This window comes from Cygnus olor, chromosome 4, assembly GCF_009769625.2.
Source record: "Cygnus olor isolate bCygOlo1 chromosome 4, bCygOlo1.pri.v2, whole genome shotgun sequence".
Lineage (NCBI taxonomy): Eukaryota > Metazoa > Chordata > Aves > Anseriformes > Anatidae > Cygnus > Cygnus olor.
In genome coordinates this window covers 26,822,406-26,843,866 of record NC_049172.1, presented here as the reverse complement: position 1 = coordinate 26,843,866, position 21,461 = coordinate 26,822,406, and the positions used below count along the sequence as shown (strand labels likewise).

Here is a 21,461-nt window from a genome sequence, read left to right as displayed (position 1 = left end):
AGGTTATTAACTGTTTAGCATTTTCTTAAGTTGTTCATCAGGAATTTCTGGAAAATGACTGCTTCCATTTTCTGCTTTATGTTAAAACACCCTTTAAACCCCTTCTTTTAGGTGGGGGAAGAGAGAGAAAGGAAAAACTGTTAAGTTGTTTTTCAGGAACTTTTTTATGTTCATAGGATACAGCTTTCAGAAGGAAAAAAAAAAAAGAGGGGGAAGAAAAAGCCAAGCTTAGAACTTGTATTCATGTATATACAACTGAATTAGATGAGCGTTGCATGCGTTTTTGCCCACATAGGTGGAGAGACAAAGAGTGCATATTAACATGAAACCAAAATGGTATGTCAAGCTTTTCTCAAAGAATGAACTTTCAGCTGCTGACTCTGAGGTTAGTTCTGTGGTTGTCAGTTGCCCACAAAACACAGCATCTTGAAGTGTTTTAGAGATTTTAGAAACTACCACATCTAGAACTCTAGGTTCCTGTGTTCCCAATCCCTTCAAAATTTAGTGGTCAAGCTAAGAGGTAAAACGAGAGCAAGAGTATAAGCCAAGTAATGTCCTGAAAAGTAATGATGTTGAGCTGAATCCTATGAAATACCCAGAAAAACGGGCAGAAGTCTCAGAAATCAGGTTTTCTTTGCCATGTTGCCCTTGTTCTCTCCCCAGTTGTATGACTGCCTTCAGCAACCAGCTGTAAGCAACAAGTGAGCCTTCTCTGCAGCCCTTGATGGATCGTGGTGCAGGAATCTAGTCTTATGTCAAGGGCATGTCTGGTGGCGTGCAAATCATTGTATGGTGGGAACCACTCCCAGGATGGTGAAGTTCAGCCCTGACCACATGCACTGCAGTTAGCCCTGGATCAAGGACCTGATTTCAACTCTGAGAAGTCTTTTAAGGAGAGAAGCAATGCTTTCTGGAGCGTGAACTGTCATTTTGAAGGACCAGGGCCCTGTAATTGCCTGTCTAAGCTTCAGGGTATCCAGCTGGTCTGTGATACCACACTGGAAATTTTCTGATCACAAACCGTCTCAGGGATTCTTGTAGGTCTACAAAAGTATTAAGAAATGTAGACCCCAGAAACACACACACCAGTAGTGGATGTTCTGTCTGTTACAGACCTCAGTAATAGTTCAGGGCAGTTATCAAACTGTTGTAAATTAGTTTCATATTCTTTTGTTATGCAAGTCTTGAGATGAAGCAAGCCATTCCTACGCTTCTTACAGAGATCTGATTATTATCTATAGGCTTGGCTCTTTGTGGTCAAGTGTATGACTTAGAAATAAGTGTTGATATTTTTAATGCTAGATTTAGCACGTTATTTTAGTAGAAGGCAGTAAAGTACTTCTGTTTTCATTGTCTTCTAACTGCAGTATGCTCCTCCTACAAACTGCCAGGGAAGGCTATTTCGTTTTCACTTTGGACATTCTTGAAGTTTGTTTTATGGTACTTTCGTAACTTCAGAAAGTTAACATTCCTGTTCGGTACAAACCTTGGACATTTGTGGTGGTAGATGGTAACTGGAAAAGAGGGGTCACATAGGGGCACTTATTATAATGATTTACAAAAGAGCTCCGTCTGCCAGTAAGGCTAATTATCAGCTTGCAACTAAGACACTGTGCTCACATTATGTCCTTTTTTGGATTAAGAAGATAGATGTTTGTGCTTTAAGCATTAAAGCCTACAAATGCAAAAGACAGGCCCTGTTTACTGAGTGAATTCTTGTGTGTGTACGGAACTAGAGGAACTGTTTGCAGTGCTAATATTTACAGTAACAAGCTCATTGATAAAGAGCAGAATAGAATTGGAATGCATTTAAGCAGGAAACTGACCTGTAGTAGATGAAAGTTTGGTGGAGAGATTGAGTGAATTATTAGGAACATACAACATTTTACTAAGTATCCTCCCTTTTTCCAAAAATGTTTGGTGTGTCTGTAAAGTCTCCGGTACTGGCAGAGCAAGTTGGTTGTAGAGAGTGTTGGAGGACTGTCTAATGAACGTGAAGCTGTGATGTTTGGGAAACATTTGTAAAACATGTGAACTGTACCTTTTAAGTTAATGGAAATGTTTAGAAATGCCAGGGCCCTATATAGTGAGTGATATGAGGCAGAAGCAGCTTGTCTTAGACATTAAATTCTTTACAAAGCCATAATTGAATAATACATAATGTGCTCATGAGTAAGGGAAATTGTCTCGATGTCATCACTGATGGTCTTTATGATAAAGAATCATAGAAATCTGCTGTCAAGCTTCCTGAACTACTGATATTAATCTTTGCGGTTGGTTGTTGAGCTTATTCTCAAATGCTTCCTCTACTTAATTTTATCTCAGATTCCTCAAGATTTTTATTATAGATTGTCCACTGTTTTGCACAAAATTTTCAACGTCTTTGACAAGAGTCACTTAAAAAGGAAGGAAGCTATCTATATGATGCGTTCATTTCTCAATTAATTGCTCTTAGTATTGGAAAATTCTGGATTTTCTAAAACCACTGACCACTGGCAAAGTTTGTGGAGTAATTTAACCATTCATATGTGTTTCATGGTTGGTTGGTAGAGGTAGCTGCAGCATGCTGCATGAAGGACAGGTAGGTGATAAAAAGCAGTTTTAGACTAAGGGCTTTCCAGAAGATGTAGGACATGTGAAATTTATGGAAAAACATTTCCCTTATCAATCTGAGAAGCAGCTCAACATTTTGGAGTTTTCCTTGAAAAGTCTTGGATCTATACATTCAGGTTGGAATTAGCTGGCTGTCCAACGAATTGCTGACCACATAATATTCTTGTTAGCTGGTATCAGGTCATCCATAGTCAAACCCAACTCATCCCTTTGCTGCTAGTTTCCTAGTCTGAAACAAAGGAAAAAGCAACAAACATTTCCAGACCATTGTAATGTAGGCTAAAACTCCTGCAGAAAATGAGAGCAAGCGTTTGTTAAGCCACAGCTGATTAAATGGTACTTGGTTGGTTCTGAAGGAGATACCTTCTGGCTTACAGCATATTTCTAGACATTTTAAACTGTTACTCACCTGATAGTGGTACAGTTTTTCCTGAGGCTTCACTGTGTAAACTTTCTCAAGATTTCATTTATTTTGGCTTGCAGTCTTATGTTAGTTTTGCAATGTGAAATTTGTATCTTAATCTAAAATTATTAGTTCTTCTACAGTTCTGTGTACTGGGAAGAGTTGCTACCTTTTGTAGCTTTTCTATAGCTCAGGCAGTCAAATCACTAGAGAGCAGTAATAAAACTAGCAGTTGAGAGAGTGTGAGCAATAATAGATGCTAAATATGTTTAATAGTACCTGAAACCCGAAGTATTATAAACATGCATGGACCTTTGCAAGTTGCATATTAGTGCCTTTTCCACAGTCATTTAGCAAAAGAAGTTATCCAGTGGGAGAACCATCATTTTTTCCCCCTTGATGAATTAGCTAATGACATGAAATTTTGAAGTTTTTAGGAGAAAACTTGGCTGTATGCCAACACTTTTCATTCAGAAGCAGGGCATTGAACAAATTCTACTGATGTCATGAGATCCTCTCGTACATTAACATTTGATGTCATTGCTGGTGCCTTAGCTGTGTAGCACAAACGTGCTGTGGAGTGTAGCCCACAGTGCTGAGTCTCAAGAGCTGGTAGATGTTGAAACAAGACTGGAATACGTCATTTGTGCAGCTTGCATTTGAGAGAAACCCCAAATGCGTGAGCTGAAGGAGCTGTGGCATGTTCTGATAGATTCCCCAGGCTACATGGCTGGGGGGCCAGGCTGCAATATATGTGGTCAAGTACAGGAGAAATGTGGCGTGTGTGGCTTAGGAAAAACAAATGTTGGAGCAATGTTAACTCTTTGTTCCACAGATAATGAAGCTGTATCTTTGGTAGCTGAAGTGATTTCTTTAGCTGGTTTGTTCTTAGAATCTTTTTTTTTTTCTTCTCCTCTCCCCTTTGTATAGAACAGTGCAAGTACAGAGAGTAAATGTGAGAAATGCTGTCTAGGTGTCTTCCACAACATTGGTAGGATTTTGTGTATTCCAGTGCAAAGATACTTTGTCAAGAATAAAAAGAATTCTCTGTTTTGTTCATAGCTAAAAACTTCAGTTGAAGACAGCATGAGTTCCACCATACCCTTCAATAAGAAGGTTTTTCTGTTGCAATTTTTTAAGTCAATGATGTCATTCATCACTGTTATTTAAATTATCTGGATTTAAATGTCATGATAAGCATTGCCTTTGATCTGAATATTTAAAACTTTTAAAAGACTCCAGTGTGACACCAGGGTCACGGAGTTAATATTTGCACGCTCTCTTGCATATAGTGACATCTTCCATGCATGAAAGTTTTTGTGTTTCCAGTGCTTAAATCTGCTGCATTTAGATGAAAGGTAGTATATTTAGATTTTATGATATCTTTTCTGGGAATAGAATGGAGATTGACTTATTTCAGTCATACTATCAAATTCTCATCAGCTATTTTTCATTTCCATCACTACTGATTGGACTGAATGGGGGATCTGGATATGAAATCTCTGCATCTCCAGCTACCTCTGTGACTTTTAAAGGCAAATCACTGAGATACTTAATTCACCTTAAAAAATATTCCTAAAGCATGAATTAAAATTTGAAACAAATTATTATAAAACATGGATGAACTTCTAAATGTAAATTTACAGATTTGTTTGAATGAAGTGAAAGTCACACAAAAGTTACCTGCTTTTCAGAGCTTCTCGTTGCCATTGCTCCCATCAGTTTCAATGGAATGTCTGTGTGCCTGAACAAATAGGTTACCGGTTTGAATTCCTGAACCCATTTACACAAGTTTGGAAAGCCATTGCAGCTTGTTTTTTCTGTGATAAAACGTAAATGTAGTAGATATGATGTGTACATGCCCAGTTAGCATATCAGGTCCTCTTGTGGCTGCTATATATAGTAGGTAAACTTGCATAATGATAGTGTTGGATAGATGAGCAAGAGAGACTCAGTTGAATTTTTTCCATTACAGCTCATTTTGGCAGATGTTTTCTCTGTTTCCAAAATGACAATGCAACACAGTACAATAGTTGAAACTTAACTGAGAATTACAACAGTTTATTTAGCAGGAACAGTGGCATCTAATCAGTAGGTTTTAGTGAAGTCTTATCATAACTTAGATGTGATTAATGTTAGATAAATATAGCTGTCAGAGTATTTTAAATTTTTTTTTTGAGTCTAACTTAATTCCTCTGCTTTCCCTGACGTTTTGTGAAAAGTAGGCATAAGCTGGTAAAATGGTATTTTAGAAAATGAGCAGTGGCTGATGCTAATGATTCTGCGTATAATTTTAGAATAAAGAAAATTGAATTGTTTAGTAAGGAGCCAATTCACTGACCAGTAAAAGTACAGCAAAGATGAAACTGGTCAGGTGAATATTGTTCTTATACCTTTGTCATTCAGGCAGTTGAGTCTTAAGTTCATAGAATGGTTTGGGTTGGAAGGGACCTTAAAGCTCATCCAGTTCCAACCCCCTGCCATGGGCAGGGACAGCTCCCACCAGACCAGGTTGCCCAAAGCCCCATCCAGCCTGGCCTTGAGCACCTTCAGGGATGGGGCAGGCACAGCTTCTCTGGGCAACCTCTTCCAGTGCCTCGCCACCCTCTGAGTAAAGAATTTCTTTCTAATATCTAATTAAATCTACCCTTTTTTAGTTTAAAACCATTACTCCTTGTCCCGTCAACCAACACCCTCAGGTCCTTCTCCTCAGGGCTGCTCTCAATCTGTTCTACGCCCAGCCTGTATTGGTGCTTTTGTGTATTTGTGTCCTCCAGATGTAGGACTTTGCACTTGGCCTTGTTGAAGCTCATGAGGTTCACACAGGCCCACCTTTCAAGCCTATCCAGGTCCCTCTGGATGGCATCCCTTCCCTCCAGTGCATCGACCGTACCACACAGCTCAGTGTCATCAGTGCACATTTTTTAGCAAAATGAAGGCCTCTACTGTGTATTGGGAGAGAGCGTCTTAATCTGGAACAAATTCTTTCCATTTGAAATCTTTAGGTTGTTTCAGCGATGGAGATGAGATTTACTCCATTTATTCGTTATCCACTCTAACCAGTTTAAAATTGCTTCTTTCTGTTGTAACTTAAAACTCTGGTTTTGTTTGTGTTAAAGACTTAATTGATTTTAGGGCAGTTGCATTACAAATGATTGTGTGAATTAAAGATCTTGTTTGAATGCTGTCATTCAGAAGTGAAGTGGACATGGAAGTTCATTCCTATCCTTCGTGATTACATACGGAAGGTATGGCTTCACAAACCCTCCTTTGGAAGGGAATTCCTCGGTCCGGCTGTCAGCTGCTTATTCCTGGACAGGCACCAGCAGAACCCTATGTGTGGCTGCTCTTTAATCTGAAGCAGTGAACAGATCCAAGTTGCAAACAAACAAACTAAAGCAATCAAACGAAAACCAACCCACCCACTTCTCCTGTAAGGATTCTAAACCTTTGTGCCATCACTACTGGGTGTGAAAGGATGGAAAAGTACACAGGCACATTTGGGGATGTCCTACTGAGTAAAGGGGATATAGTGCCACTTGTACCTTAAGACCACTTGTTTCCTGAATGAGAGCAATGGTATTCAATGTACTCTATTTTACACATATTTGCTGCATACCTTTACTTGATTAGCTTTTTATTTTTTGAGTGTCATTGATGTCGACACAGCAACATTTACTGTGAGTCTCCAAAGGCTGTATGCTGCTCAGCTGCCACTAAAATCTCTAGGAGCCACTCAGTGAATTCCTCTCAAATGTTTCTGGAAAATACAGAGGACAGCATGACGTACCCTGACGTTTTGTGCTGTGGTAAATGCATTTTTATGTGTGTGACAGTGCCTAAATAAATTATGCTCTCAATAAAATTCCATGCCAGCAAATACTGCATGCAGGCTTGAAGAGGGATTTGGATTATTGCTCAGCAATTGCACATTTGAAATACAATAGCTGGAATTTATGTTTACATTAATTACAGCATGAACATAAATTCCTCTGGGTGCTTTCATTCTTCATATACTATGTTGTCTGCTAGACTTTATTGTTTGTGTTATACGCTGAGAGATGGAAACCATTCTCAGTAATGGCTGCAAACATTTGAGTGCAAGGACCATCTTTTCTCAGAAAATCCTTGTAGATCCAGTGGCTTTTACTCCATGTTTAATTTATTATTTTTATTGTGTACAATCAAGGAGAACTGTTGTTCATGGTGAAAAACTCAACACATAGATGGGAGGCAACAACTGGCTGTTGGTAAATGAACATCATACAGTATTTTACATTAATTAACTAATTTCTTCAGAACAATGTCATACTAGAGATGAGGGATGATATTGATGGTAGCATAAAATAGACAGCTTTTTTTTTTTTTTCAGGATCACAAAGAGTAAACAGCATGTAAGAATATGGGAGATGCTTGTCACTTTTTCTGACTTTTGACCAGGGGATGAGGCTTGCCTTTTTCACTTGCAGCTTTCTAAGGTCACTAGAGAAAATCCTGAGCCTATTGAAGTAAAGTTGTAGGAATCAGAACTTGATTCCTTGCTTTTTACCAGAATTTCACATGTATCTTTTGTTGCCGTGCAGTTGGTGACAACTTAAAGGCGGTCTTCATTAGAGGTTCTCTTTCCAGCATTGCACCGAGATCCCCAGCTGCATGTTCTAGTCCTTTTCAAGCCAGCTGCTGGCCTTATATGATGATCCTCGCTGAAGACTTTGTGGACACTTCTGAGTGTTTAAAGCAAGATGTTAAGTTGCAGAGAGGTTTCCTATTAAGGCAAAGTGATGTAATGTCCGTGGAACACTGCCAGCTTCTCTCTGCTTGTTTTATTTATATTAGCTGCATACCAGAGAAAATGCCCCCATAAAACATGAGTGCTCCTTGCTATATTTAGCCAAGCTAATTTACTAATACCAGGATATTATGTTTATATGCAATGGAAATAATTATAAAAAGATTTGGGGGCATCTTATTGAAATAAAACAGGTTGGACTTGGGAACAGTAAATACCAAGTTTGCTGCTGGTGCATAACAAGACTCTAGGGTGTCTTTTAGCATTTATACTTGCAATATATGTATTTCTGTGCTGCAAAGCATTGCTTAATAATCAGCAACACAGTTGAATTAAAATGTTTAAAGAATTCGAAGTACAGAAAGGTTATTTACACTGATTTTCGTCTTAGTAGTGCAGATATCCTCACATTTAACCTATGTGACTAAAACCAGTCCAGACACACACATTCCAGTCTGATCTTCTAGCCTGAAATATCTGCATTCTTCTTCATATGGAATACGGTGCAATACTATGCTTTTTGGTGATGTTTAAAACCACCCTGGCATATCTTGTGTTTATTACCTTACCTTCTCTGACTTTTCTTTAGGACTACTGAAGTCTCTTTTTTTATTGAGGTAGGGTTTTTTTTTTGTTTTGCTTTGCCTGGTTTCTGTTCAATTCTTTGTTCTACAGCTGATGGTGCTGATAAATAATCACCAGATTTCTTCCTGACTCTAACAATGTTACTTCATAATGCTGTTGAACAATTTGACCTTTTCTGTTAATTTTCCTCCTACATGGTGACCCTAGCTGGGTGTGGTGGTGTTGGAACTATGGATCCTCCCTGATACTAAGTCTGCCTAGAAGAGCATTCCCCATCAAAAGTAGCTGAGTACATTTGTTAGCTGTTGATAAGTCCTGGCTATCATACTAGTTGTCTATGTAGTTTATGTGAAGAATTTGGGGTACTTCTAAGAGAATAAATTAAATGTTAACCTTTGTGAGGTAGTCCATTGTGATTGTGGAACAGCGTGATGTATTGTGGGATCTGCAGTTGACTCATGAGCCGTTAAGCTATGGACAAGGGAAAGAATTGTTGGATAGCGTTATTTTTATCTGCACCAGTGGGGATGTGTTGGACATTTTGTATGTTTTCCGCCTGGATCTGATTCGTCTGTCTTCATTTCGAAGCATGTGCTTTATTGGGATGACTTCTGAAGATGCCTCTTTTAAGAGGGTATTCATGCATTCTGACATTTAGCATCTAATTTACACGCTCTGAACTGCACTCTGGAGGCTTCCCTGACTATCTGGGAGGCTGTAGTACTCGTGTAAGTGAGATACCAAAGATGGGATGAGAACATTCCCCTACGTCTCCTTTCAGCTAGAAGAATTAGAGCAATATGACAGCAAACTAAAGTGCTGCAAGGCCAGAAAGAAAAGGTAAATGATCTTTTAGGCCTATCACAAATCAAGAGTAATTCTTATACACATCTGGAGCTTGTTTTAAAAATATAAAGTTATTTAATATATAGGGGATTTCAGAATGATTGCAAGATTCTGTTACTATTTCCAAGAATGTGAATTTTTTCTCATTCATTCTGAATGATTCATTAGGGAAGTAGATCATGCTGTTAAATAATCATGAGAAAAAATTTTGAGTCAACTAAGGGTCAAAAAACATTTCCTGCAATTATGAAGTATGTTAATCAAGCCGGACCTTATGCCTTACAGATTCCACTTAATTTCAAATATCAGATTTTGAACATAAGACAAACTTAAACAAAACAATAAGCCTTGGATCATGAGATGCCATTTCTAGTATTGGGCTCTTGAGGACAAAAGTTCTCCCTTGTGTAGAAGATCAGACATAACTAATGTGTGAAGTATTGCCTGGACTGTGTACAGCAAGAATTATGTGCTATCAATTCTTGCTTAGCAAAGTTTATTTCCCCATTTTTAAAGCTAAGGCCTTGCAGATTAGTTATTATTTAAGTAACTTTAATGTTGAAGTCTTGAAATCTATTTGGAAAACTGCAGTCTCTGAAGGTTTATGAAATGACCTAAAAATGTGCAGCTTCAGACAACATTGCCAGTAGGGCGTGAGAATGCAATTAATGTGGTAAGTCAAAGTGCAAGGGCTCATTAGAGTCTTGGCATGCAGAAGAGGATAACTGTAGGGAACTGCACTTCTTTTCTTCCAAACAACAATACTGAGCAGCTCAGTCTTTCTGCAGATCTGGGTACCCACTCTCCCCGATATACTGCACAACTCATTAGAGACCTTAAGTCTTTGCCTTATTTTGCCCTCTGTGGCAAAAACTGCAGTACTTCAGTATGCTGTCTGGTCTCTCTGGCTTTTCATGATTCCTCGTTCTACGAAGAATTATCGTATGGCATACAAGGTGAAGTACAATGTGAAGTCACAGGCCTACTGTCTTGCACCTAAGTAGCACTTCTGGAGCTTGTAGAAGGGTGGTGAAGAAGTGGTGGTAGGCCAAGGGAAGAGGCAGGAAGACAGAGAAGACTATAACTAGAGAAAGGGAAGTCAGTGAGGAGAAAAAGTTAAGACAGACCAGCACTACACTGTGGTCCAAGTGCTGAGAGAACAGAGGATTGTGTGGAATCTCAGAGTTCATGCAGGAAGAACATTATGATCCACACTGATGCTAACTGTACTGCTACCAAGTTTGGTGTTGTCAAAATTCTTCTCTTTGAAGTAGCTTACTCCAAAATTATATTTTCATTATGGAGCCGTAGGTTGTTTATTAAAGCACAGAGAAAATAAAAATCTCATCTACTCGTGAGGTAGAGTCCAAGCTGTGATATTTAAAGAGGAAAAGACTCACTTATGTAGTGTTGACTTCAGTAAGAAAGATGTGTATCACTACGTTTATAGGTTTGTGGACTCAAAGCACCATTTTTATTTTAATTCATTTTAACTAACTGATTTACCAGTAGTTTCCAAATATAATCCAAGAACTCTAGTTATGTTAAGGAAACAACATAAATAATTGAGCACACTTAAAATGTTATGCTACTAACTATTCAATGTAAAAACTTCTTTTTTTTGGCAAGGACAAAGCATAAAATTCTGTTGATCAAGGTAAAATAAATGGATTTTCACTCTAGGAATAGATAAACTATTTTTCTCATGATCCATTTCTGTGTATTCATTTTAACATAAAACTCAAGGTGTTTTTAATAAATATGGGACCCCCAATCAGAGAAGCAGTGCATCTAGGCCAGTATTTCTCCCTGAGTGATCAGTTCTGGTCTAAGAAGGGTCAAGAGTGATCAAAATAACAAGTCCACAGAGAGAATCATCCTTCACACTTGTGAGACATAACGGGTTTAAACATTGAAGAATACTTTTTTCTTTGTAACTAGATTTTTACATACTACCCTGTGATCAAACTGAAGATGAACAAGATGTGTTTGTTGCATCTTGGAGGTTTTTACTGCAGGACAGATGTTGTAGAATTAATTGAATTCTGGAGATCAGCTGCAGGCAAGAATAATAAAATTTGTACTGTGGTGTATAGAATAGTAAAATCAATGTCTAGGGTACATTGATTCTGAATGTGTAGATACTACATAGGGCACAATGCATGCTATTTTTAAATGTACTATGCATCAATATTCTATATACTTACACATTTTTTTCAAGAAAACCAATAAAGTAAATGCAGAGATTGATTTTCAGCATATTTGTTTAGCAAAACACATATTTGACTTCCCAGAAATTGAGACTTACACAAAATGTAAAGCTAGAGCCTCGCCTGTTGTGATCAGCATACTTGCTTTTAAATGCCTTCTAGATTGTGTGACTTAGAATGATACCTCATGCTAGTTTATACATCTGCTATATAGCTATATATGTCAGCTATATAGCTATATGTCAGCTACATATATATAGCTGACCTGCCATTCAGCATCATTAACACAATATTTGGCCACAATAGATGTTTATCACCACATAATTTACCTGTACATTTCCTTCTTTTGTATGGAATTATGTAATGCACATCGTACTTCAGGGAAGAAGTCCATACTGCATAAGTCTTCCATAAACAATATTACTTGATAAATTGAGAAACAAATTGCCTTTGATATGAATCGTCTTTATGGAATGTGTTCCCACTCAAATGTTCAAAAGCAATTATGTGCCCCGTCATTTATATGTAAAGCAGTCATTTTAAATGTTTTACCAGAATGCACTGTACAGCTAGCAGTTGAAGAAGAAATTAAATTTGCACTGTAAAATCAATTAATCTATTTACCAGGAAAATATAACTTAAAACGATGTGTTGCCAGCACAAGAAGTTAATTCAACCTGAGCATCTGTGTCCAAATGTGTGTCGTTTCAAGATGATCACTTTTCTTTGTGATAATAGATAATGGGAGTAGTGCTGGTCAGGTCTGTTCAATCTGTTCAGGAGCAGAGGAAATTCTGAATATTTTAAAATAGATTTTGACAGCAGTGGTATCTGTGTACTGTGCAAGGTCTTTGCTCAGTAATTCTGCTGGTAGGTGTTTGCTTTTTATTTTGTAACAAGCAATGAGGAAGTTACAGTGAAGTGCAGAGTTCAGTCAAGGAGTAAGGCTGCAAGTCTATTTTCTCATTAGGATTTGCCGAAGACATCTCAATTAAGCTTATCGAGCAATTGTAATAAGCAGTAGGTGATTTTGCCACATTTTGGGACTTGGCATTTTTTTCATCTCTATTATACACTGGGGAAGATGCCTCTAAAAATGGACAAAATACCTCACACCCCTGAAAGGGCACATCTGGCCAGATATGAGTGACAGCACCCTGTACACTGTATTTTAAGTAGTCCATCCAGTTGGCTGGATATCCATATCCAGAAAGATTGCTCCTGCTGCAAAATAGGTCAAAGAAGTGTTCATCAGGCAGGTACCACACTGAAGCTGGTGCAAGTTGCTGATAGGAAAACAAACAAACAAACAAACAAAAAAAGCGTGATAAACCAAAAATATGTTATCGGTCTACAGTAGCAGATCAAGTTGTGCATGCTGTTGTAGCCAAGACTACAAAGAGCTCTGTCTTCCAACTGGTACAGCTGTCATAAGGTCCATCTCGCCACACTTTCAAGTGTTTTGATTTTTCAAGTGTTGCTCTTTTGCCAGTCTGTGCTGGAGTTTTCCTTCTCTGTGACTGCTGCGGCCCATAGAGAATCTGTTGGGCATGAATAGACTGAGCAGTTGCCAACTCCTTGTGGAAACGTTTGTATGCAAACGCTGAGGACACTTGGGGTATTTTTTTGTATTTTTTTCCCAATAAAGTGAATAATTCACTTAATCAGAGCTTTGTATTTCAACTGGCCTGTTTGTGGAAGACAGGTCAGGCAGGTTGTCCGTGCCTGAACAAACTCGTACCTGCAGCAGGAGCCGAGCAGCTAGGTAATGTGTAGAGAATAGCAACCTGGTGCCTATTTCAGGTGCCAGAGAACAACGGCAGTGAAAGTCTGCTGTTTCTCCAGTTGGTGGATGGGACATCCTTCACCAGGGCTTTTAAAAAGGCTATCTAAGAAGGCATCTGTGAGGAAACATTCTTGCAATAGATGTCCAAATGTCTCTGGATGATACCAATCCCTAACACAGCAGTAAATTCAGATTCCCTGGGAGGTGTGCAGCATGTCGAGTGACTACACAATTGTTCATCCTTTTAAGTATATCCTTTTGTGTTTTTATCCGTTGCCACAACTTTCATTAAGATTACCAACCTAGATTGCATGACAGGGACATAGAGCCCTTCTCTCGGTCTTGCATAAGAAATGACTGCATTAGGATTACATTGATTGAATACATGAAGCAGAAGTTGTGAGTAATATTGTAGAGTTACTGAGAACCAGGCTGAATGATTATCGCTGTCTTCAGCACTTGTTACTTCTGCCATAAAAGCTGGTGTATGTTGGTTATGGGTTATGTCTGTGCATATGGAAGGAATTGAGCAAGAATGGTATAATAGCGGAACTTTGTGATACGAAGGTGGTGCTGCCACCCAAAAGGCATTATATTGTCATGGTGGGAGAACTCAAAATTACATATTTATTTCACAGTTAGAACATACCAGTTTTTATGCATTGATTTTCTTTCCAATGGCTCCTTTATATATGGTATTTTAAGGATGGAATACCTTCACTGAGTTTCAGTAAAACAGAATACTAATGTGTCAGCTGCTAATATCTGAGATATACGTGAAGCAGTGACCTGCTCACATGTCAGAACTGTTTTTCTTTGTGAATACAAAATAGCTGGGAAAAGGCCCTCAAATGTAGGCTGTAAAATGACCTTTATTTCTTCAAGTAGTTTTAAAGCGTAGTTTTCATTTTCCCAAAGACACAATTGACAGTACGTGTGTGCTCTTGTAATATCACACATCTAGATTTGTAATATCACACATCTTTTTTTTTCTACCTTTTTTCTTTCTTTTAAAAAACATGGCTCATTCTGACTCCCAAAGGTAGCTATTTCAGTTCTACAAACCGAATGTCTTTCCATGTAACCCAAGGCACAGATACTTCACAGGTATTGAAAGTATGGAGGTTCAGTTTTGAGCCTGCTGTCACTGGTGGGTGGGAATGAAAATAAACTAACTTCCCAACTTTGGTGGCCAATACTCGTAATTTGTAGAGTATCTTGTTAATCAAAAGTATAAAATTAAAAAACAAACAAACAATCAAAAAAGTGAATGTGCTGTGCAGCACTGAAAAAATGTATCATACTGCATCTAGAAGAGGAGGAATGGTTGTCAGTCTTCTTCAGTTCACTTTGAGTTTTAGGCTGCTAAAGTTTTTGAAACTTGAATTTTATTTTATTTTTTGCATACCTGCTTTGGATATATACCAGTAAGCACAGAATGTAACCTTCAATGTGGTCTGGCACAGTTAGAGCCAGAGACCTGTTTGTGCATTCTCAGGCTAATTCATTCCTGCATTTGAAGTCATGATTTCCTACAGTTTGGGTAAACTGAGCTGCAATCTGGGACTTGTGCTGCTATTAATGCCTCATTACTAATTTACGTCTTAATAACAGACTTTCTGCTTCCTTTACCAGACCAATTCTTGTGGCGTAACCCTAACGGAGTTACGAAGTTCAGCTTTTTTACTGAAGCTGTATTGTGTCTTTATGACTTTCTGGAACAATAAGTGTGCACAAGAGCACAATTTCCTCTCTTTCTGTACCCAGGGTAAATGTGTTATCTTACTGGTGCATGTTTTGAAAAATGTCCCTGCAGTGTTACAGAGATATGAAAAAGGTTCCTGTCTCCAGAAGAATTGCTTGGAGCCGCCTTGTGTTCACTAACTACTGGCACTATAACTACTGTTAGTTTCCTTAGTACAGAAATTACCTTGATGTCTTTGACAGATAATCAAACAATAATGGAAAATGGGCACAGCTACAACTGCCACTTGTTAGGATAGACAGGCTTTTAACAGCCAAATTACAGCAGGATTTCCTTAAAGGTGAGTTCACAAACGATGCAGGCATGATGCAGACATTTTACATTTATCGTCTGCATGTACAAAGTTTCTCTGATGAAAAGTCAGGCTTAGTTTCAGAGAATGCTCATAATATGGTACTTGTGTCAGCTCTAAAACCAGGCTGATTATCCTCAGAGTACATTAGGGTACAGTGAAATTAGATAACTATAAACACTGCTGTATATTGACATGAAATAAGGAAAAATACTAGTTCTTGTGAATCTGCATTGTCAATTTGTTAAGCTTTGAAGGGTAAGCAGTGAAAATGTTAAAAGTTTGCAGCTGGTGGAGATGGCTCCTAGTTATAGCTCTAGGTATTCCACACAACGATTAAATAACATCCCTGCAGCCCCCCTGAAATCTGTCATCATAGACAAAAAGTATCTCAGCATGTTTGCAGGGTAGGACCCAAACTGGTGCTGTTTTTCATTTTTCCTCCTCTCCACTTCCCCTGGCCTTCCTCAGTTTTTGTTTTAACAGGTATTTCCACTCTTATATAAATGTGAACCCTTGCAAGTTTTAAAACAGTGCATGTTTATTTCTCATATTTATAAGGGATTGTTCAGTATCAGGGAGCTTAATGTTCGGGTAAATGTATTTGTATGAGACAGCCTGAAAGCTGCCTGTGTCTTGGATGCCTTGCAGGTGTTGTTTTTTGTTTATTCTTGTTGTTTAAAAAAGCATTTTTTAACATTTCTGAAATTGACTAAGTATTCAGTGGACACAGTTTTAGTTGGAATTACATTTGTATTCTGAGTATTTCTTTTCAGTACAGCTGTTAATTCATTCACTGCTAGCTTAAGTTGATATTTTCATTTTTAATAACTCTCAAGCATTGATACATCTGGTGGAAAAGTATATATTAGCAATCTTATCGGAGGAAAATTTAACTGTTGTCAAACTTTGCACGAGCCTCTCCAAAGCATTCAGTGCATTTCAGTCTCCAAAATAGTAACTGTCAGCAGTTTAGCAAATTATTCGTTTCCAACAGTACCATTTATACCAGTAAGACACAAAATGTAGTTGTAGAAAGCAAATTAATCGGTGTGTTCAAGAGGTAGCTTAACCTGGTGAGTTTGCTGTCCCAGCTGCCAAACAGCCACAGATGCAGAAGCACTGGGAGCATTATGTAGGAAGGGAACCACAGCAGCTCCCAGCACTTCCAGTTCTCCATTCCTTCGCTGCCGGCCAGCTACCCAACTGGGCTGCCAAGGAGCTTGAGTGGTCTAACTGCATCTTAGTGCGTTCTCATGCTAATAAATCATAATGGAAAATATTCCGTCCTAGATTTTGTAAATATCTATATCTCTCTATATATGTATACACCTCGAATACTGTGTTCAGTTTGGGGCCCCTAGCCACAAGAAGGACATTGAGGTGCTGGAGCACGCCCAGAGAAGGGCAGCGAAGCTGATGAAGGGTCTGGAGCACAAGTCTTATGAGTACTGGCTGAGGGAACTGGGGTTGTTTAACCTAGAGAAAAGGAGGCTGAGGGAAAACCCCATGGTGCTGTACAATTACCTTAAAGGAGGCTATAGCAAGGTGGGGATCAGGCTTTTCTCCCAAGTACTGAGTGGTAATATGAGGAGAAATGGTCTCAAGTTGCACCAGGCGGGAGTTAGGTTGAAAATTAGGAGAAATTTCCTCACTGAAAAGGTAGTACAACATTGGAACAGGCTGCCCAGGAAAATGGTGGAGTCACCATCCCTGGAGGTCTTCAAGAAATGTGTAGATGGTGGACTTGGCAGTGCTAGGTTAAAGGTTGGACTAACTGATCTTAGAGGTCATTTCCAACCTGAATGATTCTGTGATTCTGTGATATCTAAATACATGAAGAAATATATCTGAACATAGATATTGAGTGACATGGAAGTCGGTGTTACCTGAGAACACCCTTGCCTCTCAATACAGCATGATGGTGCCTTAAAGAAGCAAACACACAGACTGGTTGCTCTTGTAGAACTCTGGCATGATTATGAGACACTCGTCGTGAGTTAGAAGCTAGATCTTCATTGGAATGTAGGTTTCATGGAGATGAGCAGTTGTTATTCCAAAATACAAAGTTTTTCTGGCACTAGTTTCAAATCTTAATTTAGAAAACTAGCTCAAGCTTTTAAAGTTGTGGTTAATTCTGATTATTTTCATTCAAAGTATTCCTGTACTTTCAGAGGTATGTCTAGTATATTTCTGTTGAACTGCACCATCTGTTCCCGAAAGGGCAGGTTACTGGAAAGACATGAAGGGGTCGGTCTGCTTTCACTCAGGAATGATCTGGGGCAAAAGTGAGTCCATTGTTCTTCCATACATGATATATATGTAAGAGTCTTTCTTTCAAACAAAAATTGCTTTTCTTTGTCTGCTTTTCATTTGCTCCTTTTCTGTTGGTAAGATGATGAGGGAGGACCAAGGAGGGCCCAAATCAGGAAATATAAAAATTTATAACATAGAAAAACTGTATTTAGTCTTGGTTCTTTATCTGTGGTGGTTGGTTTCAATCTATTTCACATACTGTGTTGTAAAACACTGAAGAAACATGAATGCCCTTACCACACTTTGTGGTAGACACTACCTGGATAGAGTTCAGTCTGTGCAAGGCTGATTCCTGTCAAGGCCTGGACAGCAGGCACCACCCTGGGAGAAACCTTCCCCCAAGACGGACAGTCTGGGTGTAAGTGGCTTTCTTAAGAGTTTTTGCATTTAAAAGGTACAGGGAGCAGATTGTAACTCTAGATCACTTTGGATGCCAGGACTGGGTGGAACAAGCAGTATCAAGTGGCAGTTCTCTAGCAGCATCATGAACTGTGGACTTACAGTGAGAACAACAAAGTCAGCACCACCAAGTTAGTCAGCTCAGTTCAGCAGCTTGCCATTATCATTCCTTAGCACAGACAGCACTGTCGACCTAGGCAGAGAAAACCTCTTCCTTCAAGATATAAAAAAACAGATCTGTAAGGAGCTGGTGGTTACACTGCAAATAGTCGGGTGCCTCCCGGAGGAGGTTTTGGGCTTTTTTCCTCCAAGAATCTTAATGTTTTTCACAGATCCAGAGATGTAAGATAAACATAAAGCTGGTACATATCCTCATACTGGGAACCTGGAAATAAGCCTGATGGAGACCTTGCAATATGAAGGATTCCTTCCACCCTGAAAATGTCATCTGCTGTCACGTACTCTGCAACCCACTGGTCAGTTCCTCCTGAGACTTTTTCAGAGATATACAACCATCTCTGCCTTTCTCTTGTACCTCCCGTTTCATAGCACTACGTCCAAGCCCTTGGCCTGGGCTTGGATTACAGTTCCTTGTAGTGGTTGTTACCTGTTTAGTTCTCAAAGGACAGCTCTATTAATTGTAAAAATAACGTGATACCAAAAAGGTATCAAGAAGAAAACAAAAATTAAAGTGGGTTAAAAAAAATAAATCAGCCTATTGTAGTCCGAACCAAGTGCATACCTCAGAATATGAATCCTCAAGTAACTGTTACCCTTAAAATATGCCATCTTTACTGGCATCATTGGAGAATATTCTGCTAATATCTGTTTGCTCTTCTTCCATGCAATCAGTGTTTTGCTTTTGAAAACATAGTATTCTGTAGTTACTCACCAAAAAAATGAACGTATCTAGCTTTCCCTTTGAACATCTGTTTTCAAATGTGAGCATTTAGCTCACACTCTTTTCATTGTTTAGCACTTAGTTTTTCGACTTAGCTGTGAAGAATGGAAGAAGAGGGGGGACACAGAGCCAGACTGCTGCTGTGGAATAAAAGAGGAATGGAAACCAGGCTGGAAATGAGGCAAGGTGCAGTGGGCAGGCACTGACAAGTGAAGCTTGCCCCTTCCACTTCTGTCAGTGAGTGGTCCCCTCAGCAGTCATCACCTCCCAGCACATGGCAAACCTTTCACTGGCACCAAGAGTGTGCATGATTTGCCAGTGCTTTGACCCAAATGAGACCATGGCCAGTTTCTGCTTCTGGCAGTCTGTTAAAGCTAGCCTTGAGGCCTGTTCAGCCTGGGCCTGTTCAGCCTGGAGAAGAGGAGGCTGAGGGGGGACCTCATCGCAGTATAGAACTTCCTCGCGAGAGGGAGTGGAGAGGCAGGTGACCTATTCTCTGTTATCACCAGTGACAGGACCCGTGGGAACGGTGTGAAGCTGAGGCAGGGGAAGTTTAGGCTGGACATCAGGAAGAGGTTCTTCACCGAGAGGGTGGTCGCACACTGGAACAGGCTCCCCAGTGAAGTAGTCACTGCACCAAGCCTGTCTGAATTTAAGAAGAGATTGGACTGTGCACTTAGTCACGTGGTCTAAACTTTTGGGCAGACCTGTGCGGTGCCAGGAGTTGGACTTGATGATCCTTATGGGTCCCCTTCCAACTCGGGATATTCTATGATTCTATGATCTTTGCATAAGGTTAATGCTGCCAGTGAACATTATATACGTGATCTGGCAGCAGGGGAGAATGGCACATTGGAGAGAGCAGTGCTGAAGGACTGTTTCTTCAGGATACTGTTGTCACCATGGATTGTGACCCTACAGTGCCAAATCTCTAGGAAACACGGCCTTTACAGACAGTACTGTTCAAAAACATTCTTACATATATCTGCACCGCTGTGAGCAATAGTTTAAATGAATTTTTAATACAACATTTTTTCCTGTGGTGAGCTTAAAGTCCAGCCAGCCAGAATTTCTATTTGCATTAGCAGGTAGAGCACTTTGCCACATTGCACCCGTGGGTCACTAATAACAATGTTAGTAGTGAGCTGCTAGCAGTAGATATCCAGGCGTCTAATAACAGTATCATAAAGTTCATATAACTCATGTGAAAACTGTGGAAACCAAGGTCCAGATGGAAAAGTGACTTGCAGGATCGAATCAGTTCAGGTCTCCTGATTTTACTCTCTCTCATTTGGTCTGAAATATCTCCTTTCTAGTGCTAATTTGTGGTGTACTGCAGATTTTACACTGGAGTCTAGCTTCCTAGAATTTAAAAAAATAAATCTTATTTTCTATGATACCTGATGCTCCTTGCTTTTTCGTCTCTGCTGTTGTTCTCATGTAGTTGTGTTGCCTTTGAGGAAATGCATAAATCCCTGACAGCAGTAGCGAGCCTCCTGCCGTGCTTGGAGGTTGCTGTGAATATTGTTGACACAGTAAGAGGAGACTCACTGTCTTCTCTAATGGCAAGGGAAACTCTGACTTTCCTGATGGATTTTATATTCTAGTTTTCAATTCCCTAAAATTTATTAAGCATGAATTTCCATGAGGTTAGCCAATAGATTAATTAAAAAATTACTAGTTGCTGTGTCTTCGTTCAGTTGTTAGTTTCTAAGGGAGGCCAGAGAGGAAAGCGGGGTTACAGAAATACTTGGGAAAGTGTAATGTTGCATCTTGCGAGTCACCTGCACAGTAAGTAAAAGAATTCCTGAAGAGGCAGTATGGAAAAACACCCCAAATTAATTCTAGCTATTCAATATTTAATATTGTAAAGAAAAGGAAGACTGACATTGTGTAGACAAGCACTGCTCCAGGAGTAACTTCATTTACTGTCACGTCTTCTTGCACTGGATGTTGCTAGTGATGCACACATAAATCCTCATTCTTAACTGCTGAACAAATTGGATTTTTCTCCTCCTCCTCCTCAGTCACCAACTTCTTTTCGCAGTTAGAAATCTATAATAAGTCGAAAACAAAGTGATACAAGCGTATAACTGAAGGTGAAAAGGCTGTGCCTTCCCATTCTAGTAGCTGATAAGAAAAGATTAAATGTTGTGAACAGTACATCTATATGTGTTCGGACCATGAATCATAACTGCATAAATGCTATTTTTCCTTCTGTTGCAGCTAGTGTCTGCTTCAGCTAAAATATTACTACTCTACTTTTTGCATTTCTTTAACTGTTTTAACATATCTATTAGAACATCTGAAATGTTGTATAAAAATCTTGGGTAAGAATACTTGGTACTGAATAAAGTATTCACAGATATGGAAGCAGGCCTTTTAAGAATATTTATGTACTACTTGGTCCACTTTGCAGTGACTTCCTGAAAATTCTTGATATATGCTTTATCCTAGTTAGAATTTTTTATTATTTTCTTCTGCCATTAACTGATCAAATTTTACAAAAAAAAAAAAAAAACCTTCATTCTTATGTTGTTATAATTACTTGGTAAA

At 39.0% G+C, this 21,461-nt stretch overlaps 1 protein-coding gene across 11 annotated transcripts in view; it reads left to right on the top strand.

The window, feature by feature from the left end:
* Positions 1–21,461, top strand: part of PALLD (palladin, cytoskeletal associated protein) — a 150,189-nt gene that overhangs the window by 87,558 nt on the left and 41,170 nt on the right. Inside the window, exon 1 of one of the 11 annotated variants that reach the window (XM_040557080.1) lies at positions 18,342–18,480. The exons of the other annotated variants lie outside the window; for them this stretch is intronic. Coding sequence (XP_040413014.1) covers positions 18,446–18,480 — 35 coding nt within the window. The 5' untranslated portion in view covers positions 18,342–18,445. Of the gene's footprint in view, positions 1–18,341; positions 18,481–21,461 lie in introns of those variants that run through there. 11 annotated transcript variants of the gene reach the window in all.